Genomic DNA, 24,796 nt, shown 5'->3' on the forward strand with positions numbered 1-24,796 from the left:
AGTAGGGGGCCTCCCTCCAACAGGCCAAGCCTCAGCAACCTCTTTCTTCCTGTACCATAATGGGTTGGGAGGTACAGAGAAAGGGAACAGGAAACAAGAGATGAAGGAATCACTTTCCACCCAATAATCATGCCCTGATGTATCCTGGACTCTCATTTTATGTATTGTACTTTTATACATTACAGTAGTGGCTTATCCTAGTCTATAAGAGATCCTTTGCAGTTATCTACCTCCAGGGCCTCCAGATATCCCAGTTTGCCAGTCCTGGGACTCCTTCAAGCTTCTGGCCCCCGGAGACCCTGTGAGCAGGAAATTTCCCCTTGAGGGGCCAGATCCTGAGGAAGGATGTTTCCTCTTGGCCACGAATGACCACTCACCTCTCACAGGAGGATGCCTAGCACTGAATCTGCATTATTTGTTCTATTACTTTGCATAACCAATTTCAAGTCCCTCCCCCAAACGTTTGTTATGTGAGGTCCAACTTCTCTTAGTTTGCATCTGACCACAGCCCTTTGAGGGAGGAGGAAGGGGCAGAGATCCTGGTGCTGGCCAAGGTCTAGGACAAGGGCAGACAGTGGTGGGGCCGGGCTGGGCCTGCAGGGCCTTCTGACTCTTTCTCCCCAGTAAACTCAACACTTCAGTCCTGAGACAGGAGAAATGACATTTGTGGGGTACCACATTTAGGGACTAGGAGAAAGACAAATATAAAGCCTCCCTTCCAACAGCCCTCACACATATACACACAAAGACAACACACGATCCACAATCCCACTCACCCAGGGACACACAAGGCCAGGGTCCCATGGACACGACCACACTTGCCAGCACAGTGTCAGGATGCACCGGCCCAGAGCCTAACACGCTGCTCCAAGAAGCGCCCCGCCTCCGCGTCTTCCCCACAGTTGATAAGTCACATTGGAGTCCGAACACGGACCTGGGTGTCTCTCTGCAGCGCGCCATTTACATTTCTCTCTCGATCTGTCAACCTGTCTCGGCTCCCGTCTCTCTCTCTCCGTCTCTGTCTCTCCCTCTCCCCCTCTGGGGCTGTCAGTTAGTCTCTTCTCCAAGCTTTGTCTCTGTCTCTGCGTCTCTGTTTGGCTTTCCGTCCCTTTGATTTCTCTGTAGCTCCTTCTCTGCTTTCCTGTAGGTTTCCTGCTCGCTTTCCCAGGCTGGTCTGTTTTCTCACTCTGTTCCCTCGCTCTCTCGTTTGCTCTGCGCCCCTCAACACTGGGGGTCGAGGAGCGCAGAGGTGCCTGCGACATTTGCCTTTTCCAGTTCGGGCCAACACGTACCCGATGAACCCTTGACCATATATTATTTGGTCATGGGCACTGAGAGGCAAATTTCTATTCTTTCCTAGTCCTTTTTGTTTGCTTGCGGGCTTTTTTTTTTTTTTTTTTTTTTTTGGTGGGTGTGGGGGGAGCCGGGGAGGGCTCATTTTTGCTCAGGAATCTACCTCTATCTTTTTATGTTTATCTCGACCGTTTTTTATCCCATCGCTATTTGTGGCCTCCTTCAGGCTCTGGGAATACCAAACTCGGGGTAGAGGGTGAAAGTAAGGATAGGGTGGGGGCAGTGAATCCCTGCAGAACTGGCTTAGAGCGGGTCAGGAACCGAGAGGCTGGGGGGACGTGGGACGGGGGCCGAGGCCTGCCCCGCCTCCACGCTTCCCTCTCTGGGCGCCAGGGGTCGCTCGGCCCCCCCACGCCCCCCTCCCCCGGCAGCTTATAGCGGCTCCCGCCGCGCGCCGGCTCACACCACCCGCACTGCCGCCCAGGGAGGGAGGGGAGGAAGGTTAGGGACGCAGAGAGGGAGAGCGTTAGCAGGAGGGAGACGTGGGGCCAGGGCTCCAGCAGGCGACTGGGGCCTCGGCTAGGGTAGGAAGGTGGGTCAGGGCTCGCCGAGAGCCAGAGCGCAAACCTGCAGAGGAGGTCGCGTCCGGTGGGCATCACCCGCAGCGCAGAGCCCGGGACGTCCAGAGCGCGGAGAGCAGTCCCAGCTCCGGCTGGAACGATCCGTCTGGGTAGCCGGGGACCTAGGCGCCGCCATCCTCGAGAAAGCAGCTGTCCGGAGAGCAGGCATCCTAGATCCGTAAGAAACCAGCCGTCCGAGAAGCCGCCGATTTCAGGCGCCCAGGAACGTTAGATTGAACGAGAGGGTAATAGAGGACCACGGACTCTGAACCGTCTGGAGCTGCCTCTGGTCCACGGGGGAACCTCCGCCTTGACGGAAGGTTTGGGGAACCGCACCGCTGAGGCGGGAGCCCGAAGGGGTGGGGGGGCCGGGCACAGCCGTCGGGGGGGTCCCGACCCAAGCCCGAGCCCGGCCACCGCCTCCGGGGCCCGCGGGAAGCCCCAGGCCTCCGGCACCATTGCGCCCAAGAGTGAGGAGGACCTGCTGGCCCTGGCCGCGTCGCGGCTGAGCCGCCGCAAGCGGGTGGCGGGCGCGGCCGTCGGGGTGGCCATGGTGCTGCTGCTGCTGGTGGCCATTCCGCTGCTAGTGCACAGCTCCCAGGGGCCAGCGCACTACGAGATGCTGGGTCGCTGCCGCATGGTGTGCGACCCGCACGGGCCGCGAGGCCCAGGACCCGACGGCGCACCCGCCTCCGTGCCCCCCTTTCCTCCCGGCGCCAAGGGAGAGGCGGGCCGGCGCGGGAAGGCAGGTCTGCGAGGGCCCCCGGGACCACCAGGTCCTAGAGGGCCTCCAGGAGAGCCGGGCAGGCCAGGTCCTCCGGGCCCTCCCGGCCCAGGCCCCGGCGGAGTGGCGCCCCCTGCCGGCTACGTGCCTCGAATTGCCTTCTATGCTGGCCTGCGGCGGCCACACGAGGGTTACGAGGTGCTGCGCTTCGACGACGTGGTGACCAACGTAGGCAACGCCTATGAGGCGGCCAGTGGCAAGTTCACCTGCCCTATGCCGGGTGTCTACTTCTTCGCTTACCATGTGCTTATGCGCGGCGGTGACGGCACCAGCATGTGGGCCGACTTGATGAAGAATGGACAGGTGAGATGCCCCTCTCCCACCCAGCCCCAGACAGGGAAGCTTTCTAAACCCCCCTGCTTTTATTACACAACCCTAATCTCTTCCCCAAACAGCGTCACTAAATCCAAGAAGGCCAGCTTGCCAAGAACTTAGGAATCGCTTCACTTAGCGGAAAAGGAATTGGGGGCCAGAGAAAGGGAATGACCTGCCCAGGGTCTCACAGAGACGTTAGGAATGGTGTCAGAATTAAAAGGCAAATCTTACTGTATAAGCAGCTGCTACCTCACAGTCCATCTGTAGGCAGCTTACACCAAGCCTCTCTGGTATCTCACCCTGCCAGCTAGCCTCTTTTCTCATCCTGTCTGGTGCAGCTCTCCTGGCCTTCAGGTTACACAGTCGCCCCATGGGCTGGTTTCCAGAGTCCGGCTCTTTCAAATTAGCGCGGAATCTGAGTTTCAGGCGGTGGGCAGTTCGTAGCTGCTCCCGTGTGGGGGCATTAAGCTTGGATCTTTTGAGGATAAAGTAAAAAAGAAAGAAAACACTTGCTCATTTTCCAGGCAACTCTATGGCTAGTCCCAAGGCCTGGGGTCCCTGGTTTTACAGTGGCCTTTACCCTCAGCTAATAGAGTCAGTAGGCAGAGGTAGAAGATGTGGCAGCTCAAGGGCCAGCCAGGTGGCCTGCAGGAATGAATTTGGGAGAAGGAAGGAGGCAAAAGACAGAAGCCGCGGACCCCAGCCGGGTCCTGTGGTCAGAGTCGGAGTCACTGCTGCCTTAGCTTGGGAGAAAAGCCCCAAAGACTCAGCTCAGGGTCTGGCCTGAGACATGCAGCAGGGAAGGAGAGAGGCCTTGAGGTGGGGGTGGGGAACTGTGCCTGGGCTGCTGGAAGCCTGGTGTGTAAGGTTAGGGCTGAGCTGTGACCTCCTCACCCTGCTGTCCCATGGGGTCATTTGACCAGGCGCATCTGGCCAGCTCCTCCCAGCTATCCAAATCCCAGGTCTTGCTACAGCTGCAGCACCTTTCGCCTCCAAGATCCGCAGGCACTGTTCTGGGGTCTCCTCCCAGCAGAGCCACCCCAGGAACCCAGGGAAAGGGAGTAAGAGTGTGTGTGTATCAGGCTGTAGATTGTATGTGCATGAAGTGTGTCGGTGCGGGTTCGCAGGTGTGAGATGGAGCGGTGTCTACCTGCCTGTGGCACTGAGTAGGTGTGCCTGGTCTATGCAGGGTGTCTGTGAGGGGCCGTGGGGGTGTGTGTATCTAGAGTGTGTCAGTTCCCGAGGGGGGAGGGCCCCGCGGCTCCCACTCTGTATTCTGTGGTGCAGGCGCTGCGGCCCTGGGGACGGTAAATAGTGATTAGAATAATGATGAATAATTAATAAGTTAATAACCAGCCCCCGCGGGACAGGAAGAGGGGGGCTGGGGAGGGGGCTGGCGGCTCGAGGCGACCTGCAGCAGCAAGACCGGAAAGGGGAGGGGCTACCTGTTGGGGCGGAAAGCTATCCCCACGTCCGGGCACCCTCGGGGGCTAGGAGGGGCGAATATAGACTGGCACCTTCCCACAGCCCGCACCCTTGCTTGCACACCTACAGGAATGCCTGTGCCCTGTCACCGGGGGATGGGAACACGAGTTTAGGAGGTCAAAGCGGGTTCAGAATCTTAGAAGTTATCCTACAGTCGAATTCTTATTTTTTAAATAATACTAATAGAAAATCTATATAGCGTTTCCTTTGTGCGAAGCACTGTTTTAACACACCTCACATGTAGTAACTCATTTAATCCAAACAACCTGATGAGGTAGGTTCTATTATTACCTCCCACCTTATAGCTCAAATGGAGGACCAGAGAAAGCGTGAAACTTGCCCCCTTCCCGGCAGTGAGGGAATGAATGGCGGTGCCTGAGAAGCACCTAGTCTTTCCCGACCCCTGCAGTCTGTTACCGTCGTGTCGCTTTCACAGGTCCAGTTCCACCTCCCTGACTGACCCCTCCTCACCCCAGCTCCGTAGAAAGCGTGAGTGGGTTGTCCTGTTCTCCCTACTAGGTCCGGGCCAGCGCCATCGCCCAGGATGCCGACCAGAACTACGACTACGCCAGCAACAGCGTGATCCTGCACCTGGATGTGGGCGACGAAGTCTTCATCAAGCTGGACGGCGGGAAGGTGCACGGCGGTAACACCAACAAGTACAGCACCTTCTCTGGCTTCATCATCTACCCGGACTGAGCCGGCCCCGACCCCGGGCGCCCTCGCTCGCCCTTCGCCTCTGCTCCCCTCCCTACCACCTTCAGCTTGCCCCACCCAAGGCGCCACCCATCCTTTGAGAGCCTGGCGGTGGACGGACCCTCCTGCTCCCGGAGGTGGCCTTAATGGGCGGACTCTTAGTGCTCCGGGGTGTAACTACGTGGATGGGGAACTGAGCAAGCCGGTGGGAGAAGCAGAGCGACGCGGGAAGGGACCACCAGCATCCGTGCGCTTGCCTGTGAAAGCCGGGGTAGCAGAGCGGCGCGGGTCACAAGTCATGGCCCTCTCTTCTGCCGGAAGCTAGGGAAGTTTCACTAGCTGTAGCACAGAGGCACGGAAGGCAGAGAACAGAAGGGAAACGCTGGCTTTGGGGAAGGGAGAACACATCTGGGTGGGGGGAGAGGAGACCGGGTAGGGGTAGGCGCTGGTCCTGTCATGACTTCTCTGCCATCTCCTCCTCCCTCATCTCCATTTTCAGGCTTCAGGCTCTAGCTTTGGCAGTCTTCCTGTGAACTGGGGGGACCAGTTTGTTCTTTCCTAGCACTTAAAACTCATCCTGTACAGTCTCCATATCACCCCCATCTGGGTTAGGCCCTGGGGCTACAGCTGCTGCTGCCTCTTCCAATAAAGTAAAGTTGGAGAATGTGGGCGCCTCTTAACTTGGTGCAGAATAGGGGAAAGTGGCTGAACCCCTCCTAACTCCTCTCAAGGACCCCTACCCTATTACACTCTGTCAGAGGCCAAGGTTTAGTTATCCCTGGCAAGGTCTGCCTCTGGGAGCAGAGGGGAGTGGCCCAGGGTTTCTACTCTGATACGGCAAGGGAGTCAGCTTCAGGAGAGCTTTGAGGCCTTCTCCTAGAGGAGACACCAACCAGAGTGACACTAACAAGGGATGATCCCAGAGATACGGGTCTGGTGCTTCTGCTTTTTGCTGATGGTGTGGGGCGAAGAGTTCTAGGGAGCTCTATGCAATGAGTGAGTTGCTGATGGCTCCTGGGAGTGGCCAAGATTTCGAGGAGGGAGAAAAGCAGGTCCCCAAAGTCCTACATTCACCTCTGCCCCCCAACAGATTCACTCATAGAGCCTGCTGGGAGGGTGGGGTGGACAGGGGTGGGGTGACCTGGTCAGTTCCTGGGTGAGGGAGTCTGGGGGAGGGGGAGAACCCAGGGCTGACCTCTAAGTTGGAGAACACTGCCACCATGTGGACAAGAACAACACAGCAGTAGCTGGCCTACGTGGGACCACAGGAAGACACTTGGACACTTTAGAAACTTTATTGAAGGACAAAAGGGTGTCAGTTCCAATCCACGGTGTGGAAAATAAATAAGGTTAAAAGGAAGGAGCAAGACAGGACAGGAGTGAGTGGACACGGATGCCTCATGAAGGAGAATCCTGTGGGGCAGCAGAACCAACTGGAATAAAACACTAGGGAGAAAGAAGACTTCGTCACAGCCCAGCCATTCTTGAACTGTACCCAGCTCTTCCCACTGTAAAGGAGCCGAGGTCCGCCCCCTGCCCCCACTTCCCACAGGCCTCTGTGCAGGTACAGCTGGCTGTGGACGGAAGGCTCACCAAGGCATCCTGCCATTCCAGCAACATGGCCACGGGGTTGGTGCAGACCCTGGTGAGGCCTGAGGGAGGGGCTCGGCTGGTGTAGAAGGCACACTCATCATCCAGGCAGGCCTCGTGGAAGCCTTGGATGGCGGTCAGACATGCTTTGAGGCGCTGCCTCAGGGCCATGGTGCGAGGGGCCGGATGGCTGGGGCCTGAGGGCCAAGGGCCATGAAGAGTTCAGGGTGGACTCTGAAGTCCAAGACTCCCATCACACACTGCCCTTTCCCACCCCCTACCAGGGCCAAGCCAATTAGGAGTACAGGGCTGAAGGTGCCCTACCACCTACCCGCCCACCCCAGTGGGAGAGCCAGGCTGGGGCAAGGTAGGTAGGGGAAAGAAAGCATGGGATCATTTGGTGCAGGGCAGGCCCTGCTCCCAGCAAGAGGTGAGGACCTCCTTTGTTCACAACCCCACCCAAGCAACTCCTTACCTGCCGGGCCTGGTGAGGGCTTCAGAGACTGGAGTGAGCGGATAGGGGGGCTGGCACAAAGTGGGCGCTGGGAGGAGAAGGTCAGGCTGGTGGTCGCTGGAGCCCACTGACTGGTGCGGGGCCGTGGACTGGACTCTGGATTTCCGAGCTCCAGGGAGCAGGCTTCTGGTACCCCCAGATCTACCCTAGTGGAGGGCTCTGGGAGTCCTATCTGCCCCTGGTGGCAGGCCTGAAGGCGTCCAGGTTCTGCTGGAGGGCTGGGCCCTGCTGCCTCAGGCTGCTCCTGGGTGGAGGGCTCTGGGTTCTCAGGCCCCCTCCCGGGGCAGGGCTCTGGGGAGCCTGGCTCAGCTAGAGGACAGGGCGGGGCCATCTCAGGCCCCCTCCCAGGGCAGGACTCTGGGGAGCCTGGCTCAGCTGGAGGGCAGGGCGCGGCCATCCCAGGCCCCCTCCCAGGGCAGGGCTCTGGCTCCCCACACTCCCCTGGAAAGTAGGGCTTTGGCAGCTCAGGGTGCTGTGACAGTCCAGGAAGGTGAAAAGCCTCTGGTATTTTTTCAGGGGCATTCAGAGTTCTAGAAATCTCAGCCAGCAGGGGCTGAAGTTCCACCATATCCAGAGAGGAGCTTCCATTAAGGGAGGCACACTTGCCCTCTGCCAGCCCCTCCACTTCCTGCCTCAAAAGCTGCTGCAGGATATTGATGCGCTATAGGTAGGAGAGAGCGTGATGTCAACAGCACGTCTTGGACCCACACCGTCCTATTCCCATGCCCACCCACCCCCACTCCTATTTCTCAGTCCCAGCCCCGTCAATGTCCGCCAGCCACTGAAGCTGTTACCCACACCAGCCCACCTGCATCTTCAGCTCCTGGAGGTTGGGGGTTCTGCTGGGGTGGGGTCCATAAGGAGTCGACGCGGGTGGCTTCCCAGGCCCCTCCTGCAACCTTATACCACTCTCCTGGTCAAATAACCGGACTGCAATCTGCTCCTGCCACATGGGAGGAGAGGGGCCACATGAGGAAGCCAGGCTGGGCTAAGAAGACTAGTGTGAGCCCCACCCTCACGAGGAAGGAATCAGGTCCTTAACTGAGTGTCCCCAGACTTGGATTAGAAGAGGCAACAGAGAAGCAGGGAGAGCTGGAGGGTTAGGCAGCTTTTTCTTAAGAGCCCACCTGCCTCGAAAATGCTGGGCCTGACATCCACAGGACAGAATCAGGTATCTCAGGATGGCGAAGTTCAGATACTTACCCAGGGCAGGGCGGGCTCTTCAGGGCAAGGTTGAGGGGAGAGGCCACTCAACCCTCGGGCCTGGGTCAGAAGTGAGATGCCATGACTCTCCCTGCACCCATCCATCACCCTCTTCCTCCCCCAGTCCTGGCCTAGGCCTGTGACCTCCCCTGCCCTCTCTTACCTGCTGAACTCTGGAGGCTGATGGGAGCGGTGTGAACTGGGTTTTGGGGCGGGTGGCGAGACGCCGCAACACTGAATATGAGATCTGGGGAGAGACGGGGGTGGCTGAGCAGGGACAGATCGAGACCCAGCAGGGATCCCAGCCAGACTGTTCTGCCCTTGCCCAGACCCCAGTAGCTACAGATACAAACTGGAGCTGAGGGGCCAGGGGATGGTACACGCTGAGCCCGTCCAAAGGGTGATGGCCGGGTGATGGCAAGTGGCACTGCTTGGCCAGGGGAGGGCATCAGGCAGGAGTCACAGCCGTCCTGTGGAGAAGAACCAGGTGGAAGAGTGATCCCTCCCACTGGCACTGCTCTGTCTTGTTCTCACTTCAGCAGCCAGTGTGATTCTTTAAGAGCTAATCAAACCATGTCCCTCCCTTGATCATCCCCCTCCCCATGGCTTTCCACTCATTCCAAGTCATAGCCAAGGTCTTATGCTGGTTTATAAACCCTTACCCAACCCAATCCTGTCATTGCTCTAACCTCTCACTTCCTCTCCTTCTTATTCTGCTTTAGCCTTGCTTTTTTGCTGATCCTTAAGCATACCAGGTAGACCCCCTGTGTACATCTGAAGTTCTCATGTCCTGGAACGTTCTTCCCTCAGATATCTGCGGGGCTCACTCCCTCAACTCTTTCTGCTCTTCACGTAGCCACATCTCAGGGATACTCGCTTGACCCTTGAAACTGCAATACCACCCACTCCCTCCAGTTCTCCTTCCCTTATAGCATCTTGGGGGCTTCCCTCGTAGCTGAGACAGTAAAAAATCTGCCTGCAATGCAGGAGACCCAGGTTCGATCCCTGGGTTGGGAAGATCCCCCGGAAGAGGGCATGGCTACCTACTCCAGTATTCTTGCCTAGAAAATTCAATGGACAGAGGAGCCTGGCAGGTTGTAGTCCATGGAATTGCAAACAGCTGGACATGACTGAGCAACTAACAATTTAGTACCTTACTTTTTTTTTTTAACAGATAACTTATAACCATCTGACATACTATATATTTTATATGATTATTTATTTTCTGTCTCCCCTTCTAGAATGTGAACTTATTTCCTATTGTATATCCAGAACCTAGAACAGTGCTTGGCACACAGTAGCTGGTCAATAAACCCTCGTGTGTGGAGGAAATGAATGAGCTGTCAGATCTGTCTCACTCTCAGCACTGACCTGATGGTGACCTAAATATGTATCAGACTGTGACCTCTGGAGGCCTCCAGGGGCCAGTGCCACTCTGGAGAGGGCTTGGGTCCATCTAGGACAAACAAGGACCCAATGAACATGCTGAGATCCAAGCGGGGACTGTTTGGCTCTACCCACAATCCTCAGTGCTGCTGGGGAATCCCTCATGTACATCCTCTGCCCCTTCCCCCATCCCAGGAGGGTCCCATCTCACCCTGGTGTGGGTTTTATCTCGGGTTTCTTTTAGTGGTACCCGCTGGGCCAGGCCGAGGGGGCCACCTCCTCCTTCATCTGACTGAGTGACAACTTCATGTTCCCCTTCAGGGAGAGAAGAAGCTAGGAGGAGACAGGAAATTTGCTGTAGTGTCTGAAACACACATCAAAGTCTGGCACATGGTGTTGCAACCTCCGGAAAGCGTACGCCAGTTTGACAGCCACCACTGCACCATCAAGGCTGGGGACCCATCCAGTACTCCTTTGAACCCAGCACTATCTCAGTTCAGTTCAGTTCAGTCGCTCAGTCGTGTCCGACTCTTTGCGACCTCATGAATCGCAGCACGCCAGGCCTCCCTGTCCATCACCATCTCCCGGAGATCACTCAGACTCACGTCCATCGAGTCAGTGATGCCATCCAGCCATCTCATCCCCGGTCGTCCCCTTCTCCTCCTGCCCCCAATCCCTCCCAGCATCAGAGTCTTTCCCAATGAGTCAACTCTTTGCATGAGGTGGCCAAAGTACTGGAGCTTCAGCTTTAGCATCATTCCTTCCAAAGAAATCCCAGGGCTGATCTCCTTCAGAATCGATTGGTTGGATCTCCTTGCAGTCCAAGGGACCCTCAAGAGTCTTCTCCAACACCACAGTTCAAAAGCATCAATTCTTCGGTGCTCAGCCTTCTTCACAGTCCAACTCTCATCCATACATGACCACAGGAAAAACCATAGCCTTGACTAGACGGACCTTAGTCGGCAAAGTAATGTCTCTGCTTTTGAATATACTATCTAGGTTGGTCAAAACTTTTCTTCCAAGGAGTAAGCGTCTTTTAATTTCATGGCTGCAATCACCATCTGCAGTGATTAGTAGTCACTCATTAATCTGAATATCCTGAGTGGGCTAGGGGTGTGGTAATGGCTCTGAAGGGCTGACGATAGGACAGTGAGTCAAAAGTAAATCTTGCAGGAAGTGGCAGAGAGAGGACACAAACGGGGACTACCTCCTCTGACACAAGTGCAACCAGGCAAACCTCTGGCCTATGAAGAAGGTCTCTTCCTCCTCCTGATCTGGCCTTCCCGCCACAGCCCTCCCGAGCTTTCTCTCGGTTTGCTCCCTACAAGCAGGCTCCCAGCTAACGTTCTCTCTCCATGGCCAGACACACTCACCAGGCTCCACAGAGGTCTCCGGAAGGGATCCTGAGGCCTGGCTCACTGAAGTCCTGAGGACAACAAGGACAGTGGCAAGCAGTCACTGAGTACCAGATATGAGCTGGGCACCATGCAAAGTGCTTTACAAACATCATCTAATTCTCACAACAACTTCAAATGATGATACAAACATTGTCCTCATTTGACAGACTACAGATACTAAAGCTTGGCAGGTACGGCAAGCTTGAACAACTTGTAAGTGCTGAGAGTCAGGAATCAAACCCAAACCCCATTTGTTCCCACAATCTAAGCTCTAGCCACTACACAAGGGATGGTACATCTCATTTCTTTCCCCTTCCATCCCTCACAACCTGAAGAAACTGATGCCATATTGAGGCCGGACTATGAAGGCCTGAACTTTATTGCAAAGGTTCACCCTGGGCATTCACAGATTTTCCCCTCTCCCCGCCCCCAGGCTGGTGGGAAGTCCTAAAGCTACCAGAGGGCCCAGCCCTGAGGGACCCCTGTATCAGACACTGAAGCATTCTTTTCCAAATGACCCCCTCCTTACTTGCTGCTGCCACTGGTCTCTCTTCTTAGTTCCTGGAAACAGGGAGGAGCAGAGGGGTGAGAGGATGATCCTGAAGGTGGAATCTGAGCCACACAGGAGCAAGAGAAAAAGGAGAGTCAGAAGCAGGCTCCAAACCTTCAGGTTTCACCACCAACCCCATCGGCCTCCATACAACCCCTCTGCTTACCAGGAGGTACCCTCCATCCCAAGGCCCAGCTGTGTCCTTAGAAGGAGTTCCCAGGAGCACCTAGTATCAGCCCCTCAAGAACACTCACCAGAGCCTCCAACCTCTGGGGACACAAGGTCCGACCTCTAGGCCCTGGTCCCTCCAGCCTTGAGAAGCAGGAAGCCCTGACAGGGTCCAGTCGATGGGTAGGGGTTCTGGGGGCCAAATATGCAGAGGCCCGGGCATCCTGGGACCCCAAAAAAGACTCTCAGTACAGACTCAGGATTCCCTCCTCAGCCTACCCCAGCCTGATCTCCTCCTATCCCGGCTCATTACCTGACCCCTCCGGATGGTGCCTCCCTGGCTCCCTCGAACAAGTACTCTCTGAGCCAGACTGGGCTGGCGCCCCAGGCGACAGCTCTTCACCCCCTCACCTGACAGGATGGTGGCCAGGGCTGCAGGGTCAGCCACAAACTCTACGGTCCCTGGAGCCTCTGCAAGGGAAGAAGAGAAGGAAAGGCGAGGAGGGACAGGAAGGAGGGGAGGCTGAGGGGTTGGGGAGCCTAGCATTGTCACCTTGAGGTGCATGAGCGAAAGAGACTCATATAACTGAACTCAGCTCAACAAACATTCACAGGACTTTAATCTGCATAAGACACTATTCTAGACACTGCCACCCAGAGATGAATACGACAAAGCCCCCATCCTCAGGAAGCTAACATCAAACTAGAGAGAGGTAACAGATTCAAGTCAAAGTATGGACATAATATAAAAGAAGTGCAGGGAATTCCCGGGCGGTACACTGATTAGGACTTGGTGCTTTCACTGCCTTGGCCCAGGTTCAATCCTTGGTCCAGAAACCAAGATCCCATAAATTGCATCTAATAAATGAATGAATTAATTAATGGATAAATGAATGAATAAACAAACAAGTAAATAAAGTTCAGCAAATCATTAGAACAAAGAGCAATTGATAGTGACTAGAGGAGCCGGAAAAGGCTTTAGAAGTGATGACACATTGCTGAAGAAAAGAAAGGGCCTCTAAGCAAAGAGCTTTCTAGGAGCAGGGACTAGGAATTATAGTAAGCAGGAGAGGCAGGATTACAAAGCCCCCAAACCCCACTGCACCAACCCATTCTCCCACCCAGTTCTACAGCCTCCAATAGATACCTGTCTGGGGAGGTGGCCTAGGGCCCACATTTTGACCCCCATGGCTAGGCCTGAGCTCCTCCAAGGGGTTCCGGAGCTGAGTGCTCCCCAGCAATTTCTCAGATTGCTCTGTCTGACGTGTGGCTTTCAGCCTGGGGCCTGCTGAGTCTGCGAGGGGGCGCTGAATATTGAGCTTCTGCCCCAATCTCTAGGATAGGGGAGAAAAAAGCTGAGCTCAGCGTTGAGGTGCATTGCTGCTTCCTTGTAGCTACTGTCTTCACTCCCCCAGGCTCCTCTTACCTTTGGATCTTGGTTCTCCTGGTCCAGGGCGCTGGGTTTGACTGTGGGGAGAGGTGGGCGTCTCTGAGAGCGAATGGGAATCTTGCTAGGAGTGGGAGATACACCCCGGAGGAGAGGATCCTTCGTGGCTTGGAGGGTGGTCATGACTACTCCTGAAAAGGAGAAAAAAGGATCAGGGATCAAAGGTCAGCCAGTTCGAGGCTTCGGTCCTGACATTCCAGATACTCCTACCTCCGCCCAAATCCACGCGCCCAGAAGACCCGGCGCCTGCAAGGGCGCTTTTCGGTCATCTCCTGACACTCTGCGCCTACTCTTTCGTCCCGGGACCCCGAACTGCCTCTCTTCCCTACGAGCGCCGGCAGCCCTCATTCCCTCCAAGATCTCCGTGCCGCACCTCCCCCTGAACCCCTCAGGGTCTCCCCCACTTTCTTCGCTTTTTCCCCCGACTCTCTCAGCCTCTGCTCCAGGTACTTCCCCAGTTTGTAAAATACGCAAAGCTCCTGATTGGCTCGTCTGCGCTCCCGCGGAGGCGCGTGACGCAGGATTCAGCTATCCAATCTACAGGCTTCGGAGGCGGGGCCAAAAGAAGGACTAGTTGCCGAGCCGCTTTCTGGCCAGGAAAAAAAATGACCCGACTCAACCAGCCAATCGGAAAGCCGAGCGCGGGGTGGAAGAGGAAAGAGGAGACAGTTCTGAGGTCCAGGAAGGCGTCTGATCAGAGTCTGGGCAACAACGGGCGCTGGCGAACTCTCGCGAGGTCTTGGGACTGGTGCGGGAAGGTCCAGTCGGCCTTGTGGAAGGGCTTGCGTCCTGAGTGAGGCAAGCTGACGGTGTTGGAGGCTGGCCCCAACCCCTGACTCAGCTCTGATCAGAGTTAGGCCGTCAAGTTTTGGGGACCCTGTCCAGACGCTTTGTGGGAAAAGCCTGCCTCCAAACGGGCGGAGAGGTCTGGAGAAAATTGAATTAACAATAACAAAAATGAAAGGTTACAATGAAAAAGAGAAAAAAGTTTACCTTTTTCTCTTGTCCTTTTCTGAGTTCTTTTTTTTTTTTTTTACTCTAACTTCCGGATCTGTAGTCGGTAATCAAGGCTAACTTGATATGTAAGCTACGTTCTGTATGTATCTCCTTTAAACTCTAAATGAGCTACATTGTGTACCTGTAGCTTCTGTTAGTTACATTCTAACTCAATGCTAATCACATCCTGTGTTTGGTGCTCACCTTTACAGCAGTCTTTGCAGAGCCCCTCTTGTAGCTCTCTCCTTTTTTCTTATACTATGGAAAGGAGGCCACAGTACAATTCATGAAAGACAATGGACCCAACTGCTGGGCTACCTTATACCGTGGAGAAGGAAATGGCAACCTACTCCAATATTCCTGCCTGGATAATTCCATGGACAGAGGAGGCTCGTGGGCTACAGTCCTTTGGGTCGCTAAGAGTCGCATAGGACTTAGTGACTAAACAACAACAGCCTGACTCCAGTCTGTTACTGTTTTTGAAACAATGCAAGAGGAAAAAAAAGACAAGATCCTTACACATTTGTTCCACGTTGTAGCCACGTGTTCCAGGAAACAAACTCACTCAGAAGGACAATGCATATGGTGGAGTGCAGTTTATTACACCGGCGGGCCCAAGGCAGAGTCTCCTCTTAGCCAAGAACCCCGACCAGCATTTGTGAAAATCTTTTATACCCCATGTGTACGTGTCTGAACCCATCACCCAAATTCCTTGAGACTTACATAAACTAAAGAAAATCCAATCCCAATTACCCCATGATTCACGTGCTATGTGCTCATGTGCTCAAACAGTCAAACAATTAGCCAATAATCAATAAACCTGAGGTTACACTCCGATAGATACAGAAAAATTTATGGCCTGTCTGGAGGAAGGGGTGATTAGTATATGGTTTCTCTTAGGCGATGAGTAACCTAGATACGATCTTCAAGGTTCCCCTGTCTGGAGGGGGTCTTATCCTTCTGTTGTTTTCATAGGCACTAAACACAGAGTTCAGAGTCCATTGGAGAGGTGGCTGAGCATGATCAGCATGAACAGGCCTAAGATGGAGTCCAGGCCCAATGAATTCCTTCTTCAACATCACTGACCCCTGACTGTGAGCCCTCATCTATATGATTCCCCAGATTCTTGGGGGGGATGGGGGCCACAGTTCTTAGGCATGTTCTCCCCTCCAGGCTGGCTGAGGTTTAAAGCCACCTTTCTATTTCCTCCAAATTCCCTCCATATTTTTTCTTTCCAGCTTCAGTGGACAGAAAAAGCCAAGATTCTGGGCAACATCAGAAAATTCTTTTTTTCACTCAAGCTGTATGAATGGTGAGATATGGTCTTCATTTCATAGAAAAGAAAGAGGACTCAAATGAGGATCATTGGGGCAGTCATGAGGAGGCGTGCAGCTCGGCCTTGGCAGCACAAGTACTGGGGGCAAGGAGGTTAACAACCTCTGCCTGGGCCCTTCCATGATGTCAAAGGCGGAGGAGGCCAAGAAGCTGGCAGGCTGTGCGGCGGTGGAGAAGGAGGTGAGGAATAACCAAGTGCTGGGAACTGGTAGTGACTCTACAATTATCCACACAGTGCAACGAATAGCTAAAAGAGTGAAACGAGGGAATCCAAACCACGTTTGTATTCCCACTTCCTTCCAGGCCCATCAGCTTACCCTACAGTTTGACTTATCTCTCAGTGAACCAGAGATCGGCCACACCATCGATGGTGCTGATGAAATAGATGCTGACCTCAACCTCACAAGGGCAGTGGAGGCCGCCTCACCCAGAAGATTGTGGCCGGCAAAACCATCCGTTTCACTGTGATCGCTGATTTCAGGAAAGATTCAAAGAACCGCGGGGATCAGTGGCACAAGGGGATTCCCATCGAGGTCATCCAATGGTCTATGTCGCAGTGAGCTGAACCGGGACCCAGAAGTTTGGGGGTGTGATTTAACTTCCACTGGCTGTCAACAAGGCAGGTTGTGTGCTGAGGGATAATGGGAACTTATCCTGGACTGGAAGTTTGACCGGGTCCGCAAATGGAGTAAAGTGAACACAGCTATCAAAATGATCCCAGGTGTGCTGGACATGGGCCTGTTCATCAACATAGTGGAGCGAGCCTACTTCAGGATGCAGAACAGCTTGGTGAACAGGAGGGAGAAGCCATTCTGAACCGGCCTTGCAGGAGCGCAGTGTGTTCCTCTCGTGGCCCCAGCCCGCCTCGGAGGCGGCCACGTCTCTCCAAACCTTTGCCTTAATGTGTCTGTGCCCGGTGGACAACGTGAGAGGGTGAGGGGTTGAGGGTTAAATTCAGTCTTCTGAAGCACGGTTATTAAATGTCTTTTTTAAAAGAGAGATATAAATATATATGTGCTAAGTCTCTTCAGTCCTGTTGGACTCTGCAACCCCCATGGACTGTAGCCCCCCAGGCTCCTGTGTCCATGGGATTCTCCAGGCAAGAATACTGGAGTGGATTGCTATCTCCTTCTCCAGGGATCTTCCCGACCCAGGGATCAAACCAGTGTCTCTTATGTCTGTTGCATTGGCAAGTGCGTTCTTTACCACCTGGTAAGCCCTTTATATATATATAATATATACTTTTTTGCTATTAAAAATACTCAGTTTTTAAAATAAAGTAGAATTCAATGTCATGTTTTCTATGAAACATTTACACACACACACACACAAAAGGAGGACTGTTTTTTAAACTTTTAACTTGAACCTGATGGTTAAGCTTCTGAATATTGGGTTTGCTGAGAAATGTAAGTCAAACTTCTGAAACTGGTGAAATGAAGGGCCCAGCCAGCAGCAGTTCCCTGATGCCTTACTGGAAGCATGGGAGTTCGTTTACTTTTCTACCGCACTTTTATTTTTATGTTTTGTTGTGATTATGCACAATACACAGTTACTTGTTCTAAGATGTGAACTACAAAAGTCTGGCAAGTGTAAGGGTGTGGTGTGTGGTGGTGACTCAGAATGTGTAAACTATCAGGGGGAAAATGTGGGGGTTCTTCTGCTGAGGTCAAGGGATTCATTCTGACCTCTCTTGTTGAAGACCATTGGACAGAAACGCTTGCCAGTACTGCCAAAGCACTGCTGTGAAACACCTTTAAATGATTGTCTTGTTGTTGTTGCTATTTTTTTTCATTCCTTTATTGTTACTTTGCATGATTCGGAGTCAGAGGTTGTTACCTCTTCATATTGTTCGAAAGTTGAAATAAAACAGTACAGTGCCAAAAAAGAGAAAAAGCCAGTATCATTGGAACTCAACACAGCAAGCCTGGAGGACTGGGGAGAGGCGTAGCATCTGCCTGTTGGCAGGCAGGGGGCTGAAAATGAGAGAACCTAGAACACCCTGGTTAGGATGGGAGGGGTTGCCCTCTAGTGGGGAATGGGCTGTGGTTTCAAATGTACAGGACACATAGATTCTCTCCCTGACTCCAGTGTTTCCTATCGCACAACCCTGGGAGTTATTCTTGAATTCCTCTTTCCCTCCCCTTCCAATTTCTTCTTCACGCCTTTTTGTTATGTTTGGAATTCATTTTCTTGCTTCTTCCTCGTTACCTTCAACCTAATCTCCCCTAGAGGATTGCAAAAGCCTCTCACCATCTGTTCTCTCTTGCTCTCCACAATAATCCATTCACCCTATAGCAGCTAGAATAAGATTTCCAAAATGCAAATCTGATCATATTGCCTCTGTGCCTTGACTTCTCCCCGCCCCAGCTCCGCATCTTATATCACTTTCCCCATCTTCTCTGCTTTTCAACTCCATTGCCACTCCCAATCCTTGAAACTTGTCTTGTTCCTTCTAGTCTCTCTGTCTGGAATACTTCCCAGCATGCCGATTCACATCTCCAAATTGATGTTCACCATTACTTTCTTATAGAGGCCTTCCTTGAACCCCTCTACTCACAACACTCCCTAATCTGAAAATAAATAAATAAAGTTTCCTTAGTTATGTGCACTCAAAGAACTGTGTTTCCTCAGAGCTTGTATCTCAGTTGGTAATTGTCTATTCACCAATGTGAACATAATATGTCATATTTATAAAACCTGAGCTCTCCTGCTAGACCTCCCTGAAGGTGGCAACCTTTTTATTTTTGGCTTACATTATGTTTTCAGTGCCTTGCATTGTTCCTGGCAGTAGAGGTGTTCAATATTTGTTGAATGAGTCAAGAGATGAATGAATAATTGATCAAATGAATACATGGAGAGACAGCAAAGATCTCCGAGAACAAGTAATATTTGAGTTTCCTTTTCACAAAAGGGAAGGCTCTTCTAGTCACTCAGAACAGTGCTTGCAAAGGCTAGGAACACCTCTCTGAAGTGTTCAGAGAAGAGTAAGTCCTCAGGGGTAGATGGAACATAAGATAGTAGGTAATAATACTAGAAAGATGGTCTGACTGGAGGGCAGGTGGGGGTCACCGCATGCCACTAACAGGTACAGCAAATGCACCACATCCCAGCTACCAGATCAGCAGGGATGACTATTGAAAAATATTGTGCGCCTACTGTTTGTAAGGCCTTTTGCCAGATGCTCAGTACCCAGAGAGGAGTAAGGCTGAAGTCCGAAGGGTGGAGAAACACCAAGCTGGAGGCCGGCTGTTCAGGAGCTTTCTATGATTATAAGGCAGTTGGCACAGTCCCCATCCAAGTTCACAAGCCTGGAAACTTGAGTTTGTCGGGCTACTCAGAGTCAGTCTTGGGGTCACACTAATCAAATTTATGAGAAATTCATTGATTTATGAACAACGTACCTTCTGGTACCAAAATATTTATGTTTGCTCCTCAGGGCACTACCTTCACAGAATCAACATATAAGGGAGACTGATTTTATAGCATAAAAGCCTTTAAAAGAGCTGATAATCAGAGTATCTGCCACACTTATAATAGCATCTAACCTATTTTCTATAGAGCAGTCCGTGACCTGCTTCTGTTTGTCTTTGCTGGACCTCGAATATGGGGAGTTGCAAGCCACTTCTCTTGCTTTATTCTATCACCTCCCTTTTTACTCCCTATTTTCTCCCACAGATGACACTATAATGTGACTGATATGTTTTTAATTATGCATGTAAATAAAATGGGGCTTCCCAGGTGGCGCTAGTGGTAAAGAACCCTCCTGCCTGTGCAGGAGATGTAGAGACACAGTCGATCTCTGGATTGGGAAGATCTCCTGGAGGAGGGCATGGCAACCCACTCCAGTACTCTTGTCTGGAGAATGCCCTTGGACAGATGAGCCTGGCGGGCTACAGTCCATAGGGTTGCAAAGAGTTGGACACGACTGAAGCGACTTAGCACATGCATTTATAAAATATGTAGGGTTGTATATTTGTTTCCTATTGCTACTGTAACAAATCACCACAAATTTAGTGACTTAAAACAATGCAAATTTATTCCCTGGGGGTCAGAAGTCTAATATCAAGGTTTGGCCTGGATTCATTCCTCTGGGGGCTTCAGAGGAGAATCTGTTTGCTTGCCCTTTTCAGCTACTAGAGGTTGCCAGCATTCCTTAGCTTGTTGCCTCTTCTTCCATCATTCTAACTTCTGGCTTCTGTTGTCACGTTTACTTCACACTGTGATCTCCTGCCTCCCTCTCATGAAGACTTTGTGATTATATTGGTCTGACCCATGTAATCTAGGATAATATCCCCATATTAAGATCCTTAACTACATCTGCAAAGTCCCTTTTGCCATATAAAATGTTAATAACTTAGAGATTCAGAGGATTAAGATGTGGACATCTTTGGGGTTTCATTACTCAATGTACTACAGATTATTGAGTGTATGTGTTTTTAATTTGCACAAACAACATTGCCATATGTGTGTATGTGTGTGTGTGTGTATTTGGAAAAGGAAATGGTAACCCACTTCAATATTTCTTGCCTGGAAAATTCCATGGACAGAGGAGCCGGGAATGCTACAGTCCATGGAGTTGAAAAGAGCAGAACATGACTGAGCATGTGCAAACCATGTTGTTTTTTTTTTTCCTGCCATGCTGTGCAGCACGCAGAACTTCCCCTGACCAGGGATCAAACCTGTGCCCCTTGCAGTGAAAGCACAGTCTTTAAAAAATTTTTTTATTTATTTATGGCTGCACTGGGTCTTCACCACTGTGTGGGCTTTCCTCTAGCTGCGCTGAGCGGGGCTGCGCTCTAGCTGTGGTGTGCAGGCTTGTCATTGCGACGGCTTCTCTTGTTGCAGAGCATGGTCTCTACGGTGAGTGGGCTTCAGTAGCTGTGGCACGAGGGCTCCGTAGTTGTGATTCCAGGCTCCAGAGCAGTTGCTCAATAGTTGTGGTGCAAGAGATTAGTTACTCTGTGGCACGTGGGATCTTTCTGGATCAGGGATTGAACTTGCGCCTTCTGAATTGACAGCTGGATTTTTTTTTCCCAGTGAGTTACCAGGGAAGCCTGAAAGCATAGGCTTAACCACTGGACCACCAGGGAAGTCCCATATGATTTGATGTTTACTTTTTTGTTGTTGTTTGTCAACTCTGTTTCTAGGATCAGTCCTTAGTGCTGTAAATAATCTAATTCATTGCTTTTGACACTGCATAGGATTCCATGGCAAGCATCCATCACGCTTTGCTTATTTATTCCCTATTTCTACTAATAGTGCTAGAAAATCATCATATGTTGCCCCGTGCAAACCTGTTCATGAATTTTTCTGGGACATATATACAGGAATGGAATTTCTGAATCATGAAATTTATGAAAACTTAATTTCACTAAGTACTTCCAGATCATTTATTCCAGAAGTCTGAAGCTCTTTCCACTCTTGATGTATAAGAATGTGTTACACATTGAAAGCTGATAGATGCTTTTAATGTTACTTGAAAGTTATTACCTCTGTCCTTTCCAACATTTGCTATTGCACAAATGTCTAATGTTTACAATTAAATGGGTATTAAGTGAACAATTGGTTATTTTAGATTGTATCTCTCTAATTACTAGTAAGTTTGAATGTTACTTCATGTTCTTATTAGCCCATAGAGATCTCCTTCTGTGAAATGCCTCCTTGTATCCTTTGTGCATTTTTTCCTATTAGTTTTCCTGTCTTTATTCCTGGTGATTTATAAGATGCCACTGTGTATTCTGCATATTAATCCCATATCCACTTTAGACATTGCAAATATTTCCTTTAGGTCTGTAGTGAAATATAATTGATTTTCTATCTTGTAACCTTAATGAACTTCTTGGTTTTCCTAGTTTGTCAATTGATTCTGTTGGGTTTTCTATAGACATAATTATGTCTTCTGCAAATCAAAACAGTTTTATAAATTCCCTTTCAGTCTTACTCTTTGTTGAGCTTTTTTGTTTTGTTTTATTTGACTTTGCTGCTTTATTTCTTACATCACTGTAGTGAACTTCCAACATTATATTAAACAGTAACAGTGCCGTGACCTTGACTTGTGAGAATCCATCTAAAGTTTCTCCAAAGAATGGCCTTTTTTTGTGAGGCAATCTGAAACTTAAGAAAAATTGCATGAGTAGTACACACAAAATTTTTTCTCAGCCATTTCAGAGTAAGTTGCCAATATGTTGCCTTATCTCCCCCCAGTGCTTTAGGGCATATTTCCTGCTAACAAAGACATTCTCCTGCAGTGCAGCCATCAAAATCAGGGAAAGAGCAGCTATACATTCCCGTCATCTAACCTTCAGACCCCATTCAAGTTCTGCCAGTTTTCTAAGTGATGTCCTTTATAGTGAAAGACTTTGGTCCACAGTCATGAGCTGCATTTAGTTGTCGTGTCTCTTTAGTCTCCTTCAATCTGAAACAGTTCTTCATTAAAAAAAAAAAAAAGTTTATTTATTTATTTGGCTGCATCAGGTCTTAGTTGCAGCATGCAGAATCTTTAGTTGTGGCATGCAAGCTCTTAGTTGCAGCATGTGGAATCTCGTTCCCAGACCAGGGATCAAAGCCCAGTCCCCTGCATTGAGCATTCAGAGTCTTAGCCACTGCAAGACTAGGGAAGTTCTCAGTTCTTCATTCTCTATTTTCATTACCTGACACTTTTGAGGATGACACGCCAGTTATTTGCAGAATGTCCTTAAATTTGGGTTTGTCCTGATGTTTCCTCATAGTTAAACTCAGGGTATGCATCTCTGACAGGACTGTCACAGGAATGGTGCTGTTTTTCTTCTGCTTCATTCTATCAGATAGTGCCTGTGTCCATTTTTCCTGGAACTCTGATTATTTGATTGAAGTGGTATCTGCCAGGTTTCTTCACTATAAATCACTCTTTATCCTTTGTAATTAATATTTAGGGTGAAGTATTTTAATATTGAAATTGAGCCACCTTCCTAGGTGGCTCAGTGGTAGAGAATCTGCCTGCCAATGCAGGAGACTTAGGTTTGATCCCTGGGCTTGGAAAGATCCCCTAGAGAAGGGACTGGCAATTCTTTCCAGTATTCTTGCCTGGGAAATCCCATGGACCGAAGAACCTGGCGGGCTACAGTCCATGGGGTCAAAAAAAGAGTCAGACACGACTTAGCGACTCAACAACAACTTTAATACTATGTAAATATTCCATTCCTCATAAAAACTTTCACTTTATTTACTTAACTATATCACCATGTATCCATAAATTCCTATTATATTCAGTGGACTGTTATTCCATTACTAATATTACTTATCCTGTTCCCCAAGTCATTTCTAATTCCGTCAGCGGGAGCCCTGTCAAGTTTTCCACTGTATCCTTTCAGCATGTTTGTATTCTTTAGCATTCATCTTTTTTTAGCTCTCTCTTTTTTTTTTTTTTTTCCTTTCTGGCACAGAAACATGTTTCAGGCTCAATTTATACTTTCCCTGCATCAGCTCTGGAATCAGCCATTTCTCCAAGGAGCTCTGGTTCCTTTTAGAGGAGAATGTTATTTAGAAACCAAGAGCTGGACACTAGCTGTGCTCATAGCTATTAGGGTATTTCTAACCCCCAGGCGCTCTCAGTAGACAGAGCTGAGGCATATATTCTATACAGACACACACACACACGTGCACAAATTCAGTACATTTACATCTGTATTTCTATATCTAAATGTACTGAAAACTATGAGTTCAAGACTAGTATTTTGTTTTAATAAACCATGTCATTCACCAGCTCGAAAATACTTCAAAGGCTTTTACTGTCCTTACCAAATATCTTAGGAACTTGCCAAAATAAGGTAGGCTGTCTTCTCTTTGCCAGAGTCCAGTTAATGAATTGAGATTTTAAATTTCACAATAAAAAGAGATCAGCCAAAAAGGGATTTTTCTATAGTTGCTTTATTTGAAGATTCATATACCCAAGGGCTTCCCTGGTGGCTCAGTGGTAAAGAATCCACCTGCCAATGCAGGAGACTCGGGTTCAATTCCTAATCTGGGAAGATCCCATATTCAGCAGGGCCACTAAGCCAGTGTGCCAACTATTGAGCCCATGCCCTAGAGACCGGGAGCCACAACTACCGAGTCCGTGTGCCGCGACTGCGGGAGCCCACGTGCCCTAGAGCCTGCGCTCTGCTACAAGAGAAGCTGCTGCAGTGAAAAGTCCAAGCACCGCAACCAGAGAGTGGCCCCCGCTCGCCTCGACCGGACAAGAAGCCAGCATAGCAACGAAGACCCAGCACAAACGAAACTAACTCAATTTATTTTTTTAAGTAATATACCCAACAGACATAACCTACTGTGGTTTCTTAGCCCTCTGCTGGAGAGGTTTATTCTTTCATTTCAAATATTTGAGACTCCTTTTTGTCTTAAAAGCGGTAGCAAAGGTTCACTTACAGTCAAGCTCTATGGGCCTGACCTGGTAACTCATTCCTAGAAGAAAGGTGCTAGTATTCCTCTTTTAAAATCTTGACTAGCACAGAATTGACTGACAATGATGATCATTTGCAACTTTTCTTTCCTCATTTTAGATATTAGGAAGCAAGCATTTTCTAAATCAAAGCTATAATGAGGTGCTACCTCACACCAGTCAGAATGGCCATCATTCAAAAGTCTACAAATAACAGGACTTCTCTGGTAGTACAGTGGCTAAGAATCCACCTTGCAATTCCAGGGACCCTGGTTCAGTCCTCGGTCTGAGAAGATTCCACATGCTGCTGGTTACTAAGCCGCGAGCCCGTGAGCTGCAGCCACCGACGCCCTGGTGCCTAGAGGCCAGGCTCCGCATCCAGAGAGACCACCACAATGAGAGGCCCACACCAGAGCCAGAGAGGAGCCCTGCTCTCTGCAGCTAGAGAAAACCTGTGCACAGGCAAAGAAGGCCCAGTGCAACCAAAAATAAACACATAAATATTTTCCTAAAGTCTATAAATGACAAATGTTCGAGAGGGTGTGGAGAAAAAGGAATCCTTGTACACTGTAGGTGACAATGTAAGTTGGTACAGTCACTATGG

The 24,796-nt window shown here is 50.5% G+C and overlaps 2 protein-coding genes and 1 pseudogene across 4 annotated transcripts; 2 read left to right on the plus strand and 1 right to left on the minus strand.

Annotated features, from left to right (window-relative positions):
* On the plus strand, positions 1,757-5,440 carry C1QL4 (complement C1q like 4). The gene is made up of 2 exons (XM_005680115.3): positions 1,757-3,000; positions 5,017-5,440. Exons 1-2 carry the CDS (start codon positions 2,464-2,466, stop codon positions 5,194-5,196), a joined length of 717 nt encoding a protein of 238 aa, XP_005680172.2. The 5' UTR covers positions 1,757-2,463; the 3' UTR covers positions 5,197-5,440.
* On the minus strand, positions 6,473-13,947 carry TROAP (trophinin associated protein). 3 transcript variants are annotated; one of them, XM_018047838.1, is made up of 15 exons: positions 13,856-13,947; positions 13,428-13,581; positions 13,149-13,335; positions 12,315-12,472; positions 12,088-12,225; positions 11,813-11,895; positions 11,260-11,312; positions 10,098-10,219; positions 8,854-8,970; positions 8,664-8,747; positions 8,501-8,560; positions 8,106-8,240; positions 7,259-7,958; positions 6,787-6,980; positions 6,473-6,639 (listed from the first exon to the last, which is right to left on the minus strand). In XM_018047838.1, exons 2-15 carry the CDS (start codon positions 13,569-13,571, stop codon positions 6,592-6,594), a joined length of 2,223 nt encoding a protein of 740 aa, XP_017903327.1. In that variant the 5' UTR covers positions 13,572-13,581; positions 13,856-13,947; the 3' UTR covers positions 6,473-6,591. The 3 variants fall into 3 exon arrangements, with proteins under 3 accessions (XP_017903327.1, XP_005680057.2, XP_017903328.1); XM_005680000.3 differs by having other exon boundaries at positions 13,428-13,579; positions 13,822-13,943; XM_018047839.1 differs by having other exon boundaries at positions 11,813-11,844; positions 13,428-13,944.
* Positions 15,888-16,595, plus strand: LOC102177134 (annotated as a pseudogene).

The sequence above is a fragment of the Capra hircus genome, chromosome 5 (assembly GCF_001704415.2).
Source record: "Capra hircus breed San Clemente chromosome 5, ASM170441v1, whole genome shotgun sequence".
Taxonomy (NCBI): Eukaryota; Metazoa; Chordata; class Mammalia; order Artiodactyla; family Bovidae; genus Capra; species Capra hircus.